Genomic DNA, 19,047 nt, shown 5'->3' on the forward strand with positions numbered 1-19,047 from the left:
GGGAGGGACTAAAGAGTGCATCACCTACGGGGGGAAACAGACCGAGCCTCTCTCTCTCACACACACATACACACACAGACAGGCTTGAATAGGATGGAAAAAGCGCCTGTAGCCTGAATGTATGTTCACCGTGTTGCCTCCTCGCGTGTGGATTACCTGCGTGCGCTGAGCCGTGGCTGCGCGTAAAGTCAAAGTAAGTATGTTTCTATAGGCCCCAACTTTGACGCACATTTCTCTCTCTCTCCCTCTCCCTCCCTCCCTGTCTCTCTCTCTCCCTCTCTCTCGTGCTGGCAGCAGCTGTGACGGCAGATTCCCGTCCAGATGCAGAAATCTCACCACTCAGACTCGTATGAAGTGGCGGTGTGATGAAGTGTTAACACCGGTGCCACTTTCTATCAGCTGACATTTGCTGCGTTTTTTTTTACACACCGAGGTGTCGCTTGTTAGTGGAATGCGGCGCTGTAGGAAACCATTGGGAATGGGTGGAGACGACAAAACTTAGCCTGTCGGCAGTTTCTCTCTCCACGTACTCGGCTACCTTATATCCGTGGTTGGCGTTGAGTGGATTTCACCGTTAAGACTATTGTTGTCTCTGAAATAGTATAGATTTGGCCCGGGTGTATGTAAACCTAACCTGATGGAGCAGCAGTCAGCTCTCCACCATATCCTGATTCCCATCAGCCCTCAAATCACAGGCTGAAGCTGTTTCCTTCACAGCCGAAAGTCTTTAATCACTTCTACAAACATTCATTGTGAGACTTCTGTGTTGAATTGTGAAGAAGAAGTGGTGACATGTTGACTCAGTCAGCAAGGTAGGCTGCTGGGCTTTTCCTGGGGGGGAAATGAGATGTGTAGCAGAGCTGGCAAGAGTTGACTCAGCGCTACTGTTTTTATTTAAAGGAGGAAATCATGACGAAGAATCAGAGCCTGTCCTTTTTTGATGGAATGTGTCACAGCCTGTTGCTATTTTTGGTGAAGTGTGACTTCAAATGTCCCATAATTGTCTCTCAAAACAAAAGGCAGATCATGCAAATATCAAAACCACAACTTTTCCCCTACAGCAGGAACTTTACAACATGTACTTTGCTGAATAGATAGACAAGAACGACCACGACCACCGCACTGATATGACTCTATGCTGACACAATTTATTCTGTGAACTACGTGCTGTCTTTATAGTAAAGAAATGAACCAGGCTCCAGGTGTAATCATCATCACATTTAAAATGTATGAGCTTAATGCATCTCAAGCTGCAGTGGATCAATGTGCAACATCTATTCGTGGTAACTGAAAACATGCATTAATACATTTCAGCCTGTTGAGTGCTGGTTTGACACATGGGAATGCTGCCATTGTCATAGATTTTCTTGAAAGAGTAACTTTACCAAGATGAATAGCATTGTTGCATGGGAGGTGCTCTGTTTCACATGTGAAGCACACTCAGCACTGGCCACACCCTGACCACACCTCAACATCATCACAGCAAAGTATCAGTGAGAAAAAAAGTAGCTCTTTAAGGCCTCATATCTGTATCTGTTTTCATGTGATTACAGCAACTTTTTTCATCATCCTGATGGAGTAAACTGGTGCAGTCTGTGTTGCATGATAATTCTCAGCGTCCCCATCTTACAGCATGTTTCCATCTGCATTTCCCTTGTGCCAACCAGGTGGCTGTTTTAAATAAGTCAGGTATCTCCAGGTCCAACACACGTGACCTTTAAATCTCTAATGGTAACTGATCCAGTGGTGGTGTGCCTTTTTTTTTCTTTTTTTTTTAGATATTAGGCATAGGTTTGTGGGATTAGAACTTTTAGTGTTCACAAACAATGTTGATGCTCATGTGGGTTTCATCAGCACCCTCTTTCTGTGTGGGTGAGGTGTAGTATTTCACCAGCAGGAAACCTGAGTGAAGAGTAGGTACAGTTTCACCCCATCAAGGAAAAAAAACCAGACAGTCTTGTCAAGTCAACCCTTTTCTTTTAACCAGTCTCATGCAAGTCAATGTGATGCACATTATTTATGCTCTGCTCTAACTGTCAAGACAGAACGGGCAAAAAGTCTGCATGACAAAGAGTTTATTTGGCAAACCATTGTTTTGACAACATCTCTCTCAACAAGCAGTTGGATGGGAATTTAAATGACAGGGTTTGATGTTAAGCTAGAAGGCTGATCGGTCTATAAAAGCTCAAGGATTATATGTGAAAACGACAACAGCAACCAAAAGGAAAAAGGATGGATTGTAGAGAGTGTAGAAACTGCTCTGAGCAGATGCCAAATCTGAAATTGCATTAACTATTATGACTAACTCAAAATAGCAACATCTGGTGAGGATCAGTTTTCATGAGAATGAGTTAAGTTTTTCAGCACTTGTGCATACACAGCAAAACCCCCTAATGATGATACTTTAATGAAAGACATGTAGAATAGATCAAGATTTAGATTCCTTTTAAGATTGCTATAAAGTATCAACCTATATTCACAGAGCAGTGACCCATAACAAAGCTCTGACAGTACAGGTCAGACCTCGGACTGAGTTGCTGGTTCAGCTCAGCTTGTCTTCTCTTGTCTGTCACATCTCATCAGAGACTGTGGTGTAGCATTGCGGTGGGGAGTCTGATGTTATGTTGCATTTTATTGCTTTAATACCTTGTAGTTTCTCTGTCGATGTTTTCACACCTAAGAGATTATTGTGTGAAGTTGCTATACATCGGTTATTAGGTCTGAGGAGACTGTGATCACCAGAGGGAGCTGCAACTAGATCTAGAAGATGCTAAACTTTTAATAGCATGAACATTTTAATGTGCTGAATAATCACAGAATGCCTGACGATTGTGTATTACACATTCCTTGTTTTCATTGCAACTCCCCATGTATTTAGATCGTGCCAACAGTCTTTGGCCAGTGCAGTGAAGGTGACGTACCGCAGCCTTTACCTGCTTCCCAGTCCTACTTTCTCTTCCTGTAGTTTCTCTTTCCTGCAGATAGGAAACACTGGACTCTGTTTTGAATGCACCACAAAGTTACTTTAACATGTTCTTGAGTTCTGCAATGTGGCAAGTACTTTATTGAAACCAGCTCTAAAAGAGGTATAGCGAGGCGAGTTACGATCAGCAGTATTACCCAGTAACACACAAACACACCGCCCCTCCCTGTTCCCTCATTACCCATGCAGGAAACTACTCGGCCTTACAAAGACATCTATCTACCCACACGGCATACAAAAGGGCACACACACACACACACACACCCTGTTCTCCCTGTTGCAGTGGCATCCTACTATGTGTTTTGCAACGTCGATCACACGTTCAGCAGATAAACGACACTAGATGCCTGCAGTGTATGAGGGCTCTCTGTTTTTGCGTTGGCAGTGCTGCTGAGTTTACGTGTGCGCCACCTTCTGTGTGAGCATGATGAGTTGCCCTCTTTGAGGATTAGATTCACTTCTTGTTTACAATGTCAGAACTTCTCACTGTAGCTCATCGACCTCTTTAAACACCTACAAGCTACAGCTCCACAGAGTTGTGTGTTATTTTATGTGACTCTCGTGCTGCGACAGTGACGGCTGGTGCTAGGAATGCTGGTAATGCATGACTGCCTTTAGTGCCCCTAAACTGCTGTTACTAGTGTTGCTGTTGCTACACACTATAGTTAATGCACTGCCACTGCTGCTTCCTCTGCTACTTATACATACTGGCTAATATATTTGCCCACAGTAAAATGTCAGAGTTGTACCTTTCAAATGATTCCTGCAGTTTTTTCCTACTTTTAAAATACAACATCATACAAACAACAACCTGCTCAACTGTATGTCTAATCATACACAAATTGAAGAAATAAAATGTGTGATCGTGATACAGCCAAACCCTTCCACTTGCACTCTGTGGTATCAGTGTGCTAGTATTGTATGTTTGCCTTTACTGCAGAGCTGAATCACCTCATAGTAATTAAACACTGTCAGGTTTGTGACTTTAAATCTCAATCTGCTGTGGTGTGTTTAAAAAGAAGTGCAGTTTTGTCGTGCATGCTAATTTAGTGCATCTTTTGTGTGCTCATGGTGGCGAGAGCAGTAGTTCACAAACTCTGTAAATGTAAATCTCTCCTTTCCTTTGTGTGTGCAGCAGGGCAGCTGGCACTTGCAACTACTGAGTGATGGCCAGTACAGAGGACGTGATCGAGCCAGTGGCTCAGTGCGGGACAGCACAGAACCTGGGCAGAAGACGCTTCTCCAAGGACGTCCACAATCTCAGTCCAGATGAGTTAGATGGCCTCATGTCCACCAGCGGTAAGATGTTAAACCTGAGGCACAAGCTGCCTGTTAAGAACGTTTAATGGCTGCACCAGAGGAAGTTCACTAAAATGTTCAAATCCTCTAAATCCTCACAGATGGCCGTCCCTTCATGGTGGTTCATCATCTTCCTGAATTAAAGGAGACGGGTGTCCCTCACTTAATACCCGGTGTCCCAATTACATGCAAAGTGGACAACACAGAGAAGTACACTACTCGCTCAAAGGTACAGTCTCTAGATGGAAAATCATTTACATTTTCTCTCTTGTTGGTGGTTCAAAGGATACTACTATAGTATTCATAGAAAGTCAAAGTACACACGTTTAGCTATGCTTCACCATGTCCTTCATGACCATCTTGAAACAATTTCTACTCTAAAAATCCTGTAAACCGAGTAATGACAAACCCACAGTAATTTTTTAGCATCAGTTTTTAATGTGATTTTCAAGCAAAGCTGAAATCACCCTGAAGTTAAACTTGACCACGCTTTACCAAAAATGACATTTTGTCTGTGAGAGTAGTAAAACCACAGGAGCAGTTTGTTTCAAGTCTTAACAGTCAGCTGTACCTGGATTGTGTTTTAGCTGAACCTCTGTGTGGGCGTTTGAACTTTGAGCTGCGTGCTGCTTTGAGCCAACAGGCTCAGCTGCTGTTTTTCAGATGGAGAGAAAGCTGGAAATTGTATGGAGAGTGTTTTTATTTTTTTAAAACTTTGGTCCCGTAGAGCTCAATGTACTTCGAGTTAAGTAAACACATGCAAATAGAAAAAGACGCTGTAGATCCAGAAAACCTCCTAATCAATTTGGCATCTTGTGCTGCCAAAAAAAAAATCACAACACATGCAAAATGCATTAACATGCTATATTACAGTAATGTGTCAATTTGACAGATGTTTTCTGAATTTACTGTAGGTTTGTGTGTTTCCATGTGCTTCCCCAAGGTACAGTGTGTTGAGCTTTCACGGCCACTGTGGATTTTGCTTGGGAAATCACTTTTAGAGCTATGATGCATCCTGCGTTCACCACTGAATTTTCATGCTGCATTTCCACATGGGTATTTACATTAAAAAGTACGAGAAGTTTAATGGTTTATTCATGATTGTTGAACCAGAGAAACATGTTGTAATGTGAATAAAGCAACTCACTAAAATGTACAAGCATTAGTAACAACTGAGTTATGTAAGGGTGTCTCAGTCATGCTCTAATTCTTCTCCCAGCATCCAAATTCATAATTGATTTGAAATTCAAAATGATTAAGTATCCTCTTCTCTCTTTTTGTTTTATTGAGACTTTGATTTTTCATGATTTACATAATCATGCTCATGATCTCCATGTCACTAATGTCCATCCAGGTCCATGTCGGCACCTTGTACACTGTGCGGTTAACACACGGCCCCTTCCACTGGACGGTGAAGAGAAAGTACAAGCACTTCCAGGAGCTGCATCGAGACCTTTACAAACACAGGATGATGATTCACTTGCTGCCTCTGGGAAGGTCAGCCGAATCAATCTTTTTTATCTTGATCATGCAAATCAACATTTCACTCCTGAAATCAGGGTGGTGGGTTGCTTTATGTTTTCATTGACAGAGGAGCAGTATTTTCACTGTGTTTTGAATATTCAAATTTATTTCAAAGATTTGCAAAGGAGAGGCAGCAGCTGAGACACATGTCAGAGGAAATGCCCAGCCTGCATGGGACTGAACGGACCAGAAGGACCTCAAGCAAAATGGTATCAAAATTATCTACCAACTGAATGAATGTAAATCTTTGTGCATTGTTGGTTGGAGCTGGAGTTCATTATTACATACTGGTCAACTTAATACTATAGATATTAAGTTGTATATGTTTAAGACTGGCTACTTGTTTTGTGCAAAAAGCACATTTGTAATGTTCTTACAATTACTGTCACAAAAATAATAATAATAATTGAATTTATGTCAGAAATATATTGTTGCAGATCTACCGCACAGAACAAAATCTCAGACTGCTGTACATTAAGTTGCATTTCAAAATGTTGTCACTTTTCTTTTGCAGAAATACCTAGAGGAATACTTGAATGGTCTGCTGGACAACGCATTCTGTAAAAATGATCACAGCATGGTAATAGCCATGAAACACAAAAGTACATAACATGTATTGTACTGTATACAAAGTGGATGTAATGAAGCGTCTGAACACTGTCTCTTGTTTTTCTCCAGCTGGAGTTCCTCTCTGTTGGTGCTCTCTCCTTCGTCACCGATCTTGGACCCAAAGGCTTGTAAGCAAACATCTTGTGAGAGACACAGGGGAAAGTGGGGAAGTGATTAAGTTCGTAAGGGACAGAGGTTTATTGTGCAACATCTGTCAACAGGGAGGGGCCCATCTTCAAGAGATCGGGAGGTCACCGGATCCAAGGCCTAAACTGCGCTGGACATCATCAGTTCTGTTTCCGCTGGTCCCGCCGGTGGCTGGTGGTGAAAGAGTCCTTCCTGATGTATATGAATCGAGACAACGGCAGCATCAACTTTGTGTTGCTGTTTGATCCCGAGTTCAAAGTGAAAGTAGGCCGTGCTCACACAGACACGAGATACGGTGTCTGCTTTGAGAACTTCACTCGGTACGTCTGTTTGTCTCTTTGCCTATGCGATCTGGATAAGAGTATAAGCATGTGGTTATATGATGTGTTTACAATACACAAATTGCTTGTTTGTTCCTGTGCAGGAGTCTGATCATCAAATGCAGCAGTTACAGACAAGCTCATTGGTGGAGTCATGAAATCAACACACTGGCAGAATCCTCCGACTACCTCAAAGTGCAACGCTTTGATGGGTTCGCACCACCACGCGAAGATACGCTCACTAAATGGTCAGATGTGGAGTCAGTCTTAGATTTACAGCTCTCTGTCTCCAAATCTTGTCCTTATTTGCTAAACTCTTTGGTCTATTGATTATTGTTTGAAGGTATGTGAATGGAAGCGGCTACTTTGCCGACCTGGCTGATGCTCTGGAACAGGCCAAGGAGGAAATCTTCATCACAGATTGGTGGTAAGTGTCAGCAACACCTGCAGGAAATTATTGAAAAAACAAACCATAAATTCCTTGTAAATTCACCATTCAAATATTTCAACTAAAGATGAAGAGCATTTCCACTGTGAATAATGAAAAATATTGTGTTATATTTTCTGGCAGGCTCAGCCCCGAAGTTTTCCTGAAGAGGCCAGCTACTGATAACTACTGGCGCCTGGATGAGATACTCAAGCGCAAAGCAGTAAGGATTCCCTCTGTTTTCTTCTACTTCTCTTTTTTAAGAATATAAATTATTTTCCAATTTCACATCCTGCTTCCACAGTTTTTTTCACCTCTCTTTTGAACCTTCTCCTTCAGGAACAAGGAGTCAAAGTGTGTGTGCTGCTCTACAAAGAGGTGGAGCTAGCCCTTGGCATCAATAGTGAGCACAGCAAGAAGACTCTCATGAATATGCACCCAAACATCAAGGTCTGTCTGTCGCCTCGCTGCATAATGTGACACACAGAGAATGGCTAGACAATTGCCAGAGGCCCCATCTCATGTTTTGACCTCAATTTAAATCTCCTTTTATCTCCGTCAGGTAATGCGGCACCCTGACCACGTCTCCTCTGTGGTGTTCCTGTGGGCGCACCATGAGAAGATGGTGGCCATTGACCAAACAGTGGCCTTTGTCGGGGGGTTAGACCTGGCGTTCGGGAGGTGGGATAACAGCCAGTACCAGCTCACTGACCTGGGTTTGACTTCCATCAGTCTGAATGAGGAGGAGCCAAAGGGAGATGCAGGAGTAAGGATGTGACTTTAAAGGAATAGTTCACCCAAAAATGAAATTCAGTCATTATTGACTCACCCTCATGTTGATGAATACTCCGGAGTAGTTTTTTTATTCTTCAAAGTGCATCTGGAGACCCGGGATAGGGGTTTATCGTCCATGAAATCCTTATATGAGAGTCAATAGCACCCGACACAAAAAGGTCCATAAAACCACACAAAAACCTTGTAATCTTCCTCCTTACTGCTCATCCGCTGCAATCCAAGTGTCCTGAAGGGATATAGTCCAGAGTTTACTCGAAACAATATAATTTAGGACATTGTTACAGCCTAAACAGTCCTGTATTGCGCTCTGACATTCACGCACATGAACGTGAGAGCGTGTCCCAGGTAAATTCAATACAGCACTGTTTAGGCTGTAAAAATGTCCTGAATGACGTCATTCCAAATAAACTCTGGACTATATCCCTTCAGGACACTTTGATTGCAGCGGACGAGCAGTGTGGAGGAATATTACAAGGTTTTTGTGTAGTTTTATGGACCTTTTTGTGTCGGGCGCTATTAGAAGAATTTTGTTGGACTACGAACCCCCCTCCCAGGTCTCCGAATGCACTTTGAGGAATAAAAGAAACTACTCTGGAGTATTCATCAGCATGAGGGTGAGTCAATAATGACTGAATTTCATTTTTGGTGAACTATTCCTTTAAGCTTGTTTACACTCGCTAATCACCATCAATATGGTTATCGGAGAACCAAAGGGCTTTCACACTCCCTCCAGATGCTAACAGGTTTTCTGTTAACCAGGACAAGGATGTGGTTGATGATCCAAAACCATCAGAACCAGAAAAGGAAGAGGAGCAGGACCCAGATGGTTTGACTGGAAACACTAAACAGTGGCTTGGGAAAGACTACAGCAACTTTATCAGGAAAGACTGGGTCCAACTGGACAAACCGTTTGAAGGTACATAACTAAATCTCCTCCAGAATCACACAGACACACACAGAGAAACTCTGAACAGGGAACTGAAAGGACTGCTTTTCATTCTTGTTCAGATAACATCGACCGCACTCAAGTTCCTCGCATGCCGTGGCGTGATCTGTCTGCAGCTATTCATGGCAGAGCTGCCAGGGATGTTGCCCGCCACTTCATCCAGCGCTGGAACTTCACCAAGGTCTGATTCATAGCAAAGCATAATACCGTATTGTAAACATCCTCATTGTAGTAGAAGCTGAGGCATTTAGTGCTCTTCTGGAATCTGCTTTATAATGAGTCAATCAATATACAAGTGCAAACAAAATAAATGTTAATATTAACTTTTTTTTTAGCATCATCAAATAGTAGTTTTCCACAGTTTCTACTATGTTACTGGTGTAGGAAAATAGGACTCGGATTGTGAGTAGTATAAAACTCTTCAATAAGATTAGATGAACAGGAAGAAACATGACAAACAGAAAGAACAAAAAACTGCCTTCCATTCATTGATGTCCTTTTTTCTAGATCTTCAAAAGCAAGTACAAGGATGACTTCTACCCATACCTTCTTCCTAAGTCTCAGTGTTCTGCTGACTCACTCTCATTCACCGTGCCTGGGTCTACGAAGGCCAAAGTGCAGGTATTTATGCAAACACAGTCACCACAAATGATATCAAACGATTAGTGCAGCACCTGTTCAAAAAAACATCTTAGATCATAACTTAATGCAGGTTAACCTGAAGGACTCTAACTCGTGCTTTGCCTCATGAGCAAGGCACAGAATCATTATTTTATTGGATTGCCATATCTTGTTTATAAAATGATGACAAATTAAAGCAGATATCAGTGGAATGTTTTTGTTAATATAAGTCCTAAATAGTCCTATTTTCCGTCAGCAATCACTTACATGAAGTATTTCAGCCTAAAGACGAGTCTCTCCGTCACTCTGCTCTGCTGTAACCCGAGGAGAAAATTTTCCTTGTGGGATACAAGTGTTATCCAATGAGGGGAGAGAACGGCATGAAGGGCTGTGTGTGCAGCCAAGGGATGCGCGTGAATGTGGTGACGTAGCACGAGGACCAATTGATGCCTGACAAGGGCGGGGGCTGCTAACTCATGGTGCGTTCAAGGAAACTCGTACTTTGTGTTTTTCCTTCCTGTGAAGTCATACCAGTTCGATCTGGTACGAGTTCACGGGTCGGAAGTTACGAGTGGCCGTTATAGGGAACTTTCACAGACAACAGGACGGTAAAAACACGAGCTACGGGTTACCTGGAACGCTACCAAGTCGTAGTTGTGACTTGAAGCTGTAACTTACGGTTTCAAAAGCCTGCCTTGAACACAGCATTAGCCGAAACGGCCGTGCCGCTGTTATCTGCTTTAACGTACAAATCGTCAGGTTGGTGTGTAGCAGTGCAAAAGAAACACATCTACTTCAGACTTGTCACAGCGCCAGGTCCAGTTATCTGGGTAATGCAGTGCTTTTCGGCCTCCAGTCTCCAATACAAAGGCTGCTCCAGTGAGACCTTAGCATTCCAGATAAATCAGGCTTCCCAGAGATAAGCTTCACACTGAAGCCAGCCAGAAACTGAGTGTCAGAGTGCCCTGCACAGAAAATCATCACTGCCTCCTTTACATTAGTATTTATAATATAGTTATAATGCTTAATGTACATGCAGGGAAGAGACTCTGGTGTCACCCAAGCATCAAGTTCCCCAGGGATCTTTAAAGAGCCCTCTTATCGGGGCGGTGTTTAGCTCAATTGGTAGAGCGCCCGTCCCATGTGTTGAGGCTATAGTCCTCTGCAGGCGACCCCGGTTCGAATCCCGCACCGAGTGGCCCTATCCTGCGTGTCATTCCCCCCCTCTCTGCCTCCCATTTCCTGTCTCTCTCAACTATCCTGTACATTAAAGGCGAAAAAGCCCCTAAAAAATATATCTAAAAAAAAAAAAAAAAGAGCCCTCTTATTAGCCAACAAATTCACTTCAATTTTCAAAACAAACCATGCTGCTGATCCTCACAATATTAATTTAGATAAATGAGTGAAATGACTAATCACTGTAGACAAACAAGGCCAATGGCAAAGAGACTGAAGGCCACTACTGGCTCCCACTCTGCATTGTACATTGTGTGACACAAAGTCAGATCCAGCAGGAAATCAGATGGATTTATTTACAGTACAACAAAGAGACGCTGTTCTGGCTTTGAAAATGCAGCTAAACTGTTCAGAGTTGGTTGCAGCGGCAGATGGTGGAACAAGAGTAGAGCCCGTGGTACAAAATCACTTCCAACATGTTTATCCTGCTCAGTAAAGCCAGAGAAAACAAATGTCCTGCCAAGGACAGCGAGGGAGAACAAGTGGAAGTATCTCATTTGCAACAGGCTTCATGGGAATTGTGGTCCAGATTAGGAGAAACACCAGCATTAGCAGCGCAACTGCCATGAGACACCGGCTTTCTGTCTTTGATTTGATCAAATATCAAGATTATACTTGAGATGTTACATGAAGCAACTTTCTAAGATGTATTTATCGGTCTTTGTTCACTAGAAGACAAACAAGCTGACAAACACTGACCTGACATTATAGCTAATAATAAAGCTATAGGCAACACTTAATGTAAAATAGTGTATCTTCTATGTAAGTATTCCTCTATGTATCTTCTTACTGTGTAGAGGGCGGTGGCCTGTAACCTTAACCCTTGCTACCTTCTATGCCCCACCTGTTCAATCAGCTATTGTTGCTCCTATTCTCAGGTTTCAGGGGCCATGTGTCAGGGCCGCAACAGGTCCATTTCATTTTTTTGTGTGAGTGTTTTGTTGGAGCCGCATTTCCCAAACGAACCATCTCTGAGCAGAGATAAATGCAAAAAGCTCAAGTTCAGTGCACCGCAAACAATAGAGAGATGAATAGAGCTGTTTCAGTTTTCACTTGCAGAAAATCAACTGAAGGTTTGAACATGGATGTTTCATTTTATGGGATGACACAAAGTTAAGAAGTTAGAGTAGTAAAAGCAAATATGAAAACTCTTTTCTAAGAAGTATTCTGAAAACATGAGTTTGACACAATGTGTCCAAAGACAGAGTGTTTTAGTCTTTACATATCATTTCCTGAGGTCCTGCGCTCTGCTGATCGTTGGTCAACTGGAACCTGTGAGAGCTCAATCCTCAACGCCTATGTCCACACCATCGAGAACAGCGAACACTACATCTACATTGAGGTAATGCAGGGATGTGGCGGCTATATGCACACAAAAATATCTGTAATATGTAATATGTCTGTGCCTTTATGTGTTTGTGTGTGCGTGTGTGTATATTTCTGCATGATTGAAAGCTGCAGAGCATTTGTTTTGTACATGTAATTTTCTGTCGGTGATGCTTACTTACATACCATTTGACACATTAATTTGACATCACTAAGAGACTCTGTGGCCAGTGTGAGTCTAATTTTATGGGCCTGAATGCAGTCATAACTCACTTCCTTCCTTGCCAGCTACCTGCCTGTTTTAGCCCTCGGCTCATACCAAGCCACCATCTGCCTTCTCTCTGCCTGCAGAACCAGTTCTTCATCAGCTGTGCCGACGGGAAGACCGTCTACAACGGGATCGGTGATGCGATTGTGAAGCGAATCCTGCGCGCGCACAGGTCTGTTTGGAGTGAACGAGTCAGATTCATGTAGTGCTACCACATCCACACATTCTTTAACCTTGGAAGTTACAAAGCAGCTTTTGTGCTGAAGGCGGATTACGACATGTTAAACCAAGTGCAGCAAAGAGTCCCTTTCAGTGTTTTCGCTCTTTGTATAAAATGTACATTAACACTGTGTCTTTCTGCAGAGAGCAGAAGAAGTACAGAGTGTTTGTGGTGATTCCTCTGCTTCCTGGGTTTGAGGGAGACATCAGTGCAGGTGGTGGAAACGCCATCCAAGCTATTCTACACTTCACTTACCGGTGAGACTTTTACAGGACTTTTCCAAATAGTGATATGGATTTATCTTATTTATGATTAAAAATGGGGATTAAAACTGAAAATAATGAATCCTCATGGAAGGATTTATTGAACTTAACTGATTAAGCTTTAGTTAGTGCACTCTAACTGTGATGTGTACGCTGCTCATCTAAACACAAAATAAGAGGATATAGGTATTATAATTCAAATCACGCATTCCTTTAATTAACAGATGTCAGCTTTCCATGATTATCGTAAATGCAAACTACTGTTTATTATCCGTCATGATTTATTGTTAGATTATCATTCTGTATTTTGTTAATTTTAATGCAATTTCTTCTCAGGACCATGTGCCGAGGGGAACACTCCATCCTGTCAAGGCTTACTGAACGTGAGTCTACGGTCACACTTTCCTGCTGTCACTTCAATTCAAAAATCCACCTCCCATCACAAAGTGCCACCTGTTTCCTCTCTAACATGGCTCTCTTTCTTTCCCCTCACATTGCTCCTTTAAACTGAAGCTACTGGTACTAGGTATCTGCTCACTAGTCTCTGTTTTAATCCTTCATCATTCTTTTCACATAACTTAAACAGTCCATATGTCTACATGAGGTTTTTTTCCATACATCTTCACTGTGTTTTTACATCATCTCTCTTGAATTATGTCACTTTGTTTTGTTTCCCAGTTGAGGACAAGTGGACGGAGTACATCACACTCTGTGGCCTGAGGACACATTCGCAGCTCTCCCAGTCACTTGTCACAGAGCTTATCTATGTTCACAGCAAGACCCTCATTGCTGATGATCGCTGCTACATCATAGGTGAGTCACTCACTTAAAGACACAGAGATAATTTTCACCTTGAGTCATGACTGAGCTGTATTTCATTGTCTACCGTAACTATGAAGCAATAGTGTGACCAAATCAATACGTCTTTACTTTAGTGTCATGACATATTTCAAAAATGACAAATAAAACTGTGGTAAAATAAAAATGTGCACATAAACAAGTATATGGATATTTAATTACAAGACTGAATAATATGAAGCATACAAAGTATAAACTCATTTAGTAGGACGTATTAAAGCACACTGGCCAGAGAACAGAAAGATAAAGTGACAAGAAACAATGTACTTTAAAGCTTCACAAATATTAAGGATTTTATTTAGAGATTAATTTAATTGTTTCAGTTGCCTTAAGGTTTTTAACCTTAAGATTTTTATCAAGTTAAACCCCTTGTTTTTTAATCATCCTTTTCTTTGCCAGATATCATTCAATTTAACTACACATACACTTTATATGTGAAGTATCCATATATTATCTATATAATGGGCTCACCCTTTGTGGTAGCCTACAGTCTGGATTGAAATTGCCCAGTCATGGGGAATTCCCTGGAAACAGTGCTCACTCATGCTGTTTACTCCCATAACACTGCACTGGAGATGTGTTAAGTTACTGCTAATTCAAACCAAACATTCATTCACATTAAAAACATTCAATTATCAAAACACGTCGTGGTCTTTAATGTGAGGCATCCATGTGTTTGTCACCAAATTAGCAAATAAAAACTGTGTTTGTTCATCAAAACTGCTGCAAGACTGAAATCCCCTAACACTACAAACTGAATGATGTGAAACTATAAAATTCAAATGAAAACACCTAAATCTCAACTTGAATTTCTTCTTCAAACTCCATACTGTAATTTGCCAGCTTTCAGTTCTTCTTAATTCACAACAGACCAGATTTCACATAACATAAAATATAATCCCCCACACTCAATTTCAAATGCATATCCGAGCAATAAAAATGCACATTACAAACAACTGAATGAGGGAAAACCGGAAAAGCAGCACTCATTCAGAGGAATGCAATGACAATGACAATATCATAATTTCTTTTCATTCTGACACTTACATAATGTGTTGATAGGAAATGAAAAACAGACAGTTAAAGCTTGTGTTCTGCACTGCTGTTCCAGGGTCAGCCAACATCAACGACCGCAGCATGCTGGGCAATAGAGACAGTGAGCTGGCAGTGTTTGTGGAAGATGAAGAGAGGGTCCCATCCATCATGGGAGGGGAAGAGTACCAGGCAGGACCCCTCACACTCGCTCTGCGCAAAGAGTGTTTCAGGTCAGTACAATGACGCCCAGTGTGTATGACCATGGACGATTACTACCTCTAGATGTGACATATGATACAGTAGATCAGTGTTTTTCAACCTTGGGGTTGCCTGAAATGTCTAATTGAAAAAAAATTACTGATAATTTTCTTTTTTTTTAACTAGTTATTATAAAATTATGATTAAAAATATAATATATAAATCAATCAAATAAAATGCAGTAATATATCTGAGCTGGTGCATCTTGATTGACAAAACCTGCGATCACGTGACTGCACATGGTCGCAGGTTTCGCCAGAAATTTGTGATGTCAAAACGGGGTCACGAGCCAAAAAAGGTTGGGAATCACTGCAGTAGATCTTAGTAGGCTACTGTATACGATTTATCTTTCCATCGTATCAAATGTCAATAGCCTACATCAGAAGATGATACATTAGCGCTTGGTCCTCTTACTTTAGTTGCTGTTTCTTTTCCCTCACCAGTGTTCTTGTTGGAGCTCCTTCAGACTCTAGTATCAATGTTGATGATCCAATCAGTGATGAATTCTTCTTCCTCGTCTGGACTGCATCTGCTAAACTAAATGCCACCATTTACGACAAGGTATAAAATTGTGTCATTAATCATCATCTGTGGGCCTTTTTATTCCTGACATTAGTAGCCTTAGTTTTTTTCTCTCCTTCATCCTGTTGTGATACAGGTCTTCAGGTGTCTGCCCCACAACTCTGTCCACAACATGCGAGACCTGAAGGAGTACTCCAGCAAGGAGCGCCTCTGCGACACGGACCCCGAGCAGGCGGCGGAGGAGCTGAAGGCCGTCCGCGGGCTGCTGGTCCACTTCCCCCTGAGGTTCCTGTGTGAGGAGAACCTGCTGCCTCCGCTGGCCACTAAAGAAGGCATGGCTCCCGTGGGGCTGTGGACATAACCACAACTCAGACTGGATCAGACCACTACACATTAGTTAAAGAGCTACTGTACCACATGTTTCCCCTTGTAGTTTCATTCAGCACAACACACTAAACTTAAAGTAGCTCCAAGCCTGTTACTTCACCAGTGGGGAAAAGGTGCCATTTTAACACCATGTACTTGTTACTTGTTTATATGTTTTTATATTGTATCTTGGACCAACAATAGACTCGTCTGTAAGTCTGAAGATAACCACTGAAATGTAGACGAATTGCAATGATTGATAACCTTTTAGAACAATATTTTTTATCTGTACAGTAGCCTACAGGCCAGTTTGTCCGTGGTAACGATGTCAGACTCATAAGTCCTACAGTGCAATCTGGACTGCAGGTCTGGCCACGGTGCAAAACACACAAAGATGAATGTATGAGTCAGGAGAGGATTGCAAGGTTGTATTGGAAAATCAAGCATCTCACATGATCTGGGAACATAGTGTACATTTATTGGTGCAAGGTTTTTGGGTGGGCGGGTGGGTGGCTCTCTCTCTCTCTCTCTCTCTCTCTCTCCCTCTCTCTTTCTCTCTCTCTCTTTGAGGCTTCACCTCTTACTGCAGTGCCAGCAAATCTGTCAGAACATTTGTGGTTGTTATGGTGACGGATATAAAGAGATGACTGGATCGGAGCTGAAATAAAGGCTGGAAAGGACAGAAAAGGGAGAGCGCTGCTGATAAGAGGGATAACTTGCTAAATCAGGATGGTGTGCCGGAAAATAGAAGTTAATATGCTGAAAGGAGATCGGCAGTATCTGTGGAGGCAAAGTCCTTTAGAAATGTTCGGGATTTGATATGATCAGGTGAAGAAGCTGAGGGAAGGAAGGGAAAGCGGGATAATTAAAGGGTGCTTTACTGTTTAATTGTCACATTTTTTCCCTTTTTAAGAGTCACCATGACAACCGATGAATTAGAAAATTCCTCTGTCCACTTGGCTTTGAGAAAGTGGTGTGAAGCAGAGACACACATCGCTTCACTGTTGTATTGTTCAGCTATTTTTGTGAGGAAAAGGAGGGTCCAAGTGACATTCACTATCTTGCATGCCTATCCAATTTAATTCCTCACATTACACATTTGTTAAGGTGATTTACCTTAAGCCGTAACAACCGCGTGGTGACATCATTTGGCTTTCATTCATGATGCTATTCCTGGGTGTAGAACAGCATCAAGTCGTATTTTTAATCTCAAGGTGCAAAGGCTTTGATGATTTCTTTACAATTTTATGATCTTTAAACCTGTTCATTCCTTTTTATTGAGCCAGGAGATATTGACTGGCCACTACTGGTCAGTCTGGAAGAGTCTTGCACTGGACAAATATGTAGCATTGGTGGTAAATGTAGGCAGTCAACTAGCCCTCCTTTGAGATTTTGCATTGACTTATCTGACGGAAAAATCATGTAATAATTCAAGAAACCCCACGCTTCCTCATTTAGAAAAAAAAAAAAAAACAGGACATGGGTGTTTTTTTATGCAATGATGTCATATAATAATTGTGTTTCTCAGATGCAAGTTTGAGCAGGTAGAGTAACGGTGGAAAAAGAACGTTTTGTAAGATGAGATTGGACACCAAGGCAAAAAAAAATGTTATGACCTTTTTTTTTTTTTTAATCTATTTGGAGGTTTCTCACATGGTAAACCAACTGGTCTGACTTAATCAGTGCAGTAAAAGCACCTATCATATCTGCATTTTTGTTTTTGTTTTTGTTTTTTTTAGATAACAACCACCAGAGAGGCAATAGACAGCGGGTGAAGCTTGCAATTGGGGATTTCTGTAACATATTTTTAACTGTCAAAACACTGTCCCATATATCTGAAAGAGATCTCTGTTTGAAGTGTGCACCGATAGCCTTGTGAGATTTTGCAACCTGCCCACAACAAGTCACAGTTACACTACCCTGGTGCACCCAGTGCTGACTTGAATGTGACACATGACACGTTTCACAGATCAACGCCACAAGCAGCACCCTTCACACAGCCACTTTATACCTTGTCAAAGCTGCCACTAAGATCACCTAAGTCGAGAGATGGTGCACTGGGCGACTTCACAATTGTCCATCCTTTTGCTTGGAAGGTATTAAAAAGCCACTCACCATATTTTCCTCTCTTATAAAGCACACAGTTGCTGCCTTGACTGGTATCCTTTGTTTAGAGATTTCACAGAAATGTCTGTGGTCTATGAGAAGTGACCTTATACTTTTTATACTTCTTTCATGAATTTTATTTTTGTTTTACTACTAGCCAGCATTAACAATATATTTTATGAATATATAATTAATAAAAATGTGTGTATAATATCCCTAACAATCACCATGTGAAAACCTTTATGTAAACATATCTTTAGACCTAGATTATTATCTTGGAGTAACTGATGTATAAGTTACTAACACTCAGGGGTAGAGAGAAGTGTTGCCTCTACAGTTATGAACTTTACTTCCTAATTTGTTGCATCTGTTTCCCATAATAAACTTATTTTTTAGAATTTCAAAATCAATCTCTGCTTTTACTTTGATTCAAAATGGCAAACTTCCCATGCAGAAAATCATAATGCTATTCATAGTGTTCCTAGAAACCTAGATAGAAAACCACACATCCACATGTGTTTATCAAAAACTGTAGGCCTACTCAAATGCCAGAAACCACTGATAACATCTGTTATCCTGTAAACCACTGGTATGACTATTCCTCTACATTCCAGATACACCCTTTGCCATCAGTGGCTTATATTCTTGGATCAAATAGCTATTTAGCACATTATAGATTTGGTAGACATATTATTATTTTTATTTTTTTTACAGGTATTATAGCCATTAGCCATGTTAATGCAAAAAATGTTTGAGAACTCACCCATCCACTCCTCTAGTTATTTTTTTTTAAATGATGTAGGCTACCAGACTGTTCACTTGAACTTTAACTTGATGCTTTGGAAGTGAATGAATCATGCATTATACATCATCATCATCATCCGCCGAAGATAAGGTGGACCTGTCTTAATGGACATA

The 19,047-nt window shown here is 41.4% G+C and overlaps 1 protein-coding gene across 2 annotated transcripts; it reads left to right on the top strand.

Moving 5' to 3' along the window:
* On the top strand, nt 1-17,758 carry pld2 (phospholipase D2). 2 transcript variants are annotated; one of them, XM_085797799.1, is made up of 24 exons: nt 1-193; nt 4,122-4,282; nt 4,384-4,511; nt 5,637-5,779; nt 5,922-6,015; nt 6,321-6,386; nt 6,485-6,543; nt 6,637-6,882; nt 6,987-7,130; nt 7,226-7,309; nt 7,454-7,532; nt 7,649-7,759; nt 7,872-8,075; nt 8,864-9,020; nt 9,113-9,231; nt 9,558-9,671; nt 12,145-12,249; nt 12,585-12,673; nt 12,865-12,978; nt 13,321-13,367; nt 13,663-13,797; nt 14,954-15,107; nt 15,579-15,696; nt 15,794-17,758. In XM_085797799.1, exons 2-24 carry the CDS (start codon nt 4,150-4,152, stop codon nt 16,016-16,018), a joined length of 2,868 nt encoding a protein of 955 aa, XP_085653925.1. In that variant the 5' UTR covers nt 1-193; nt 4,122-4,149; the 3' UTR covers nt 16,019-17,758. The 2 variants fall into 2 exon arrangements, with proteins under 2 accessions (XP_085653925.1, XP_085653926.1); XM_085797800.1 differs by having other exon boundaries at nt 71-193; nt 4,119-4,282.
* Nucleotides 17,759-19,047: the final 1,289 nt, after the last annotated feature.

Source organism: Trachurus japonicus, chromosome 14 (genome assembly GCF_045865225.1).
Source record: "Trachurus japonicus isolate A0001 chromosome 14, Traja_1.0".
NCBI lineage: Eukaryota > Metazoa > Chordata > Actinopteri > Carangiformes > Carangidae > Trachurus > Trachurus japonicus.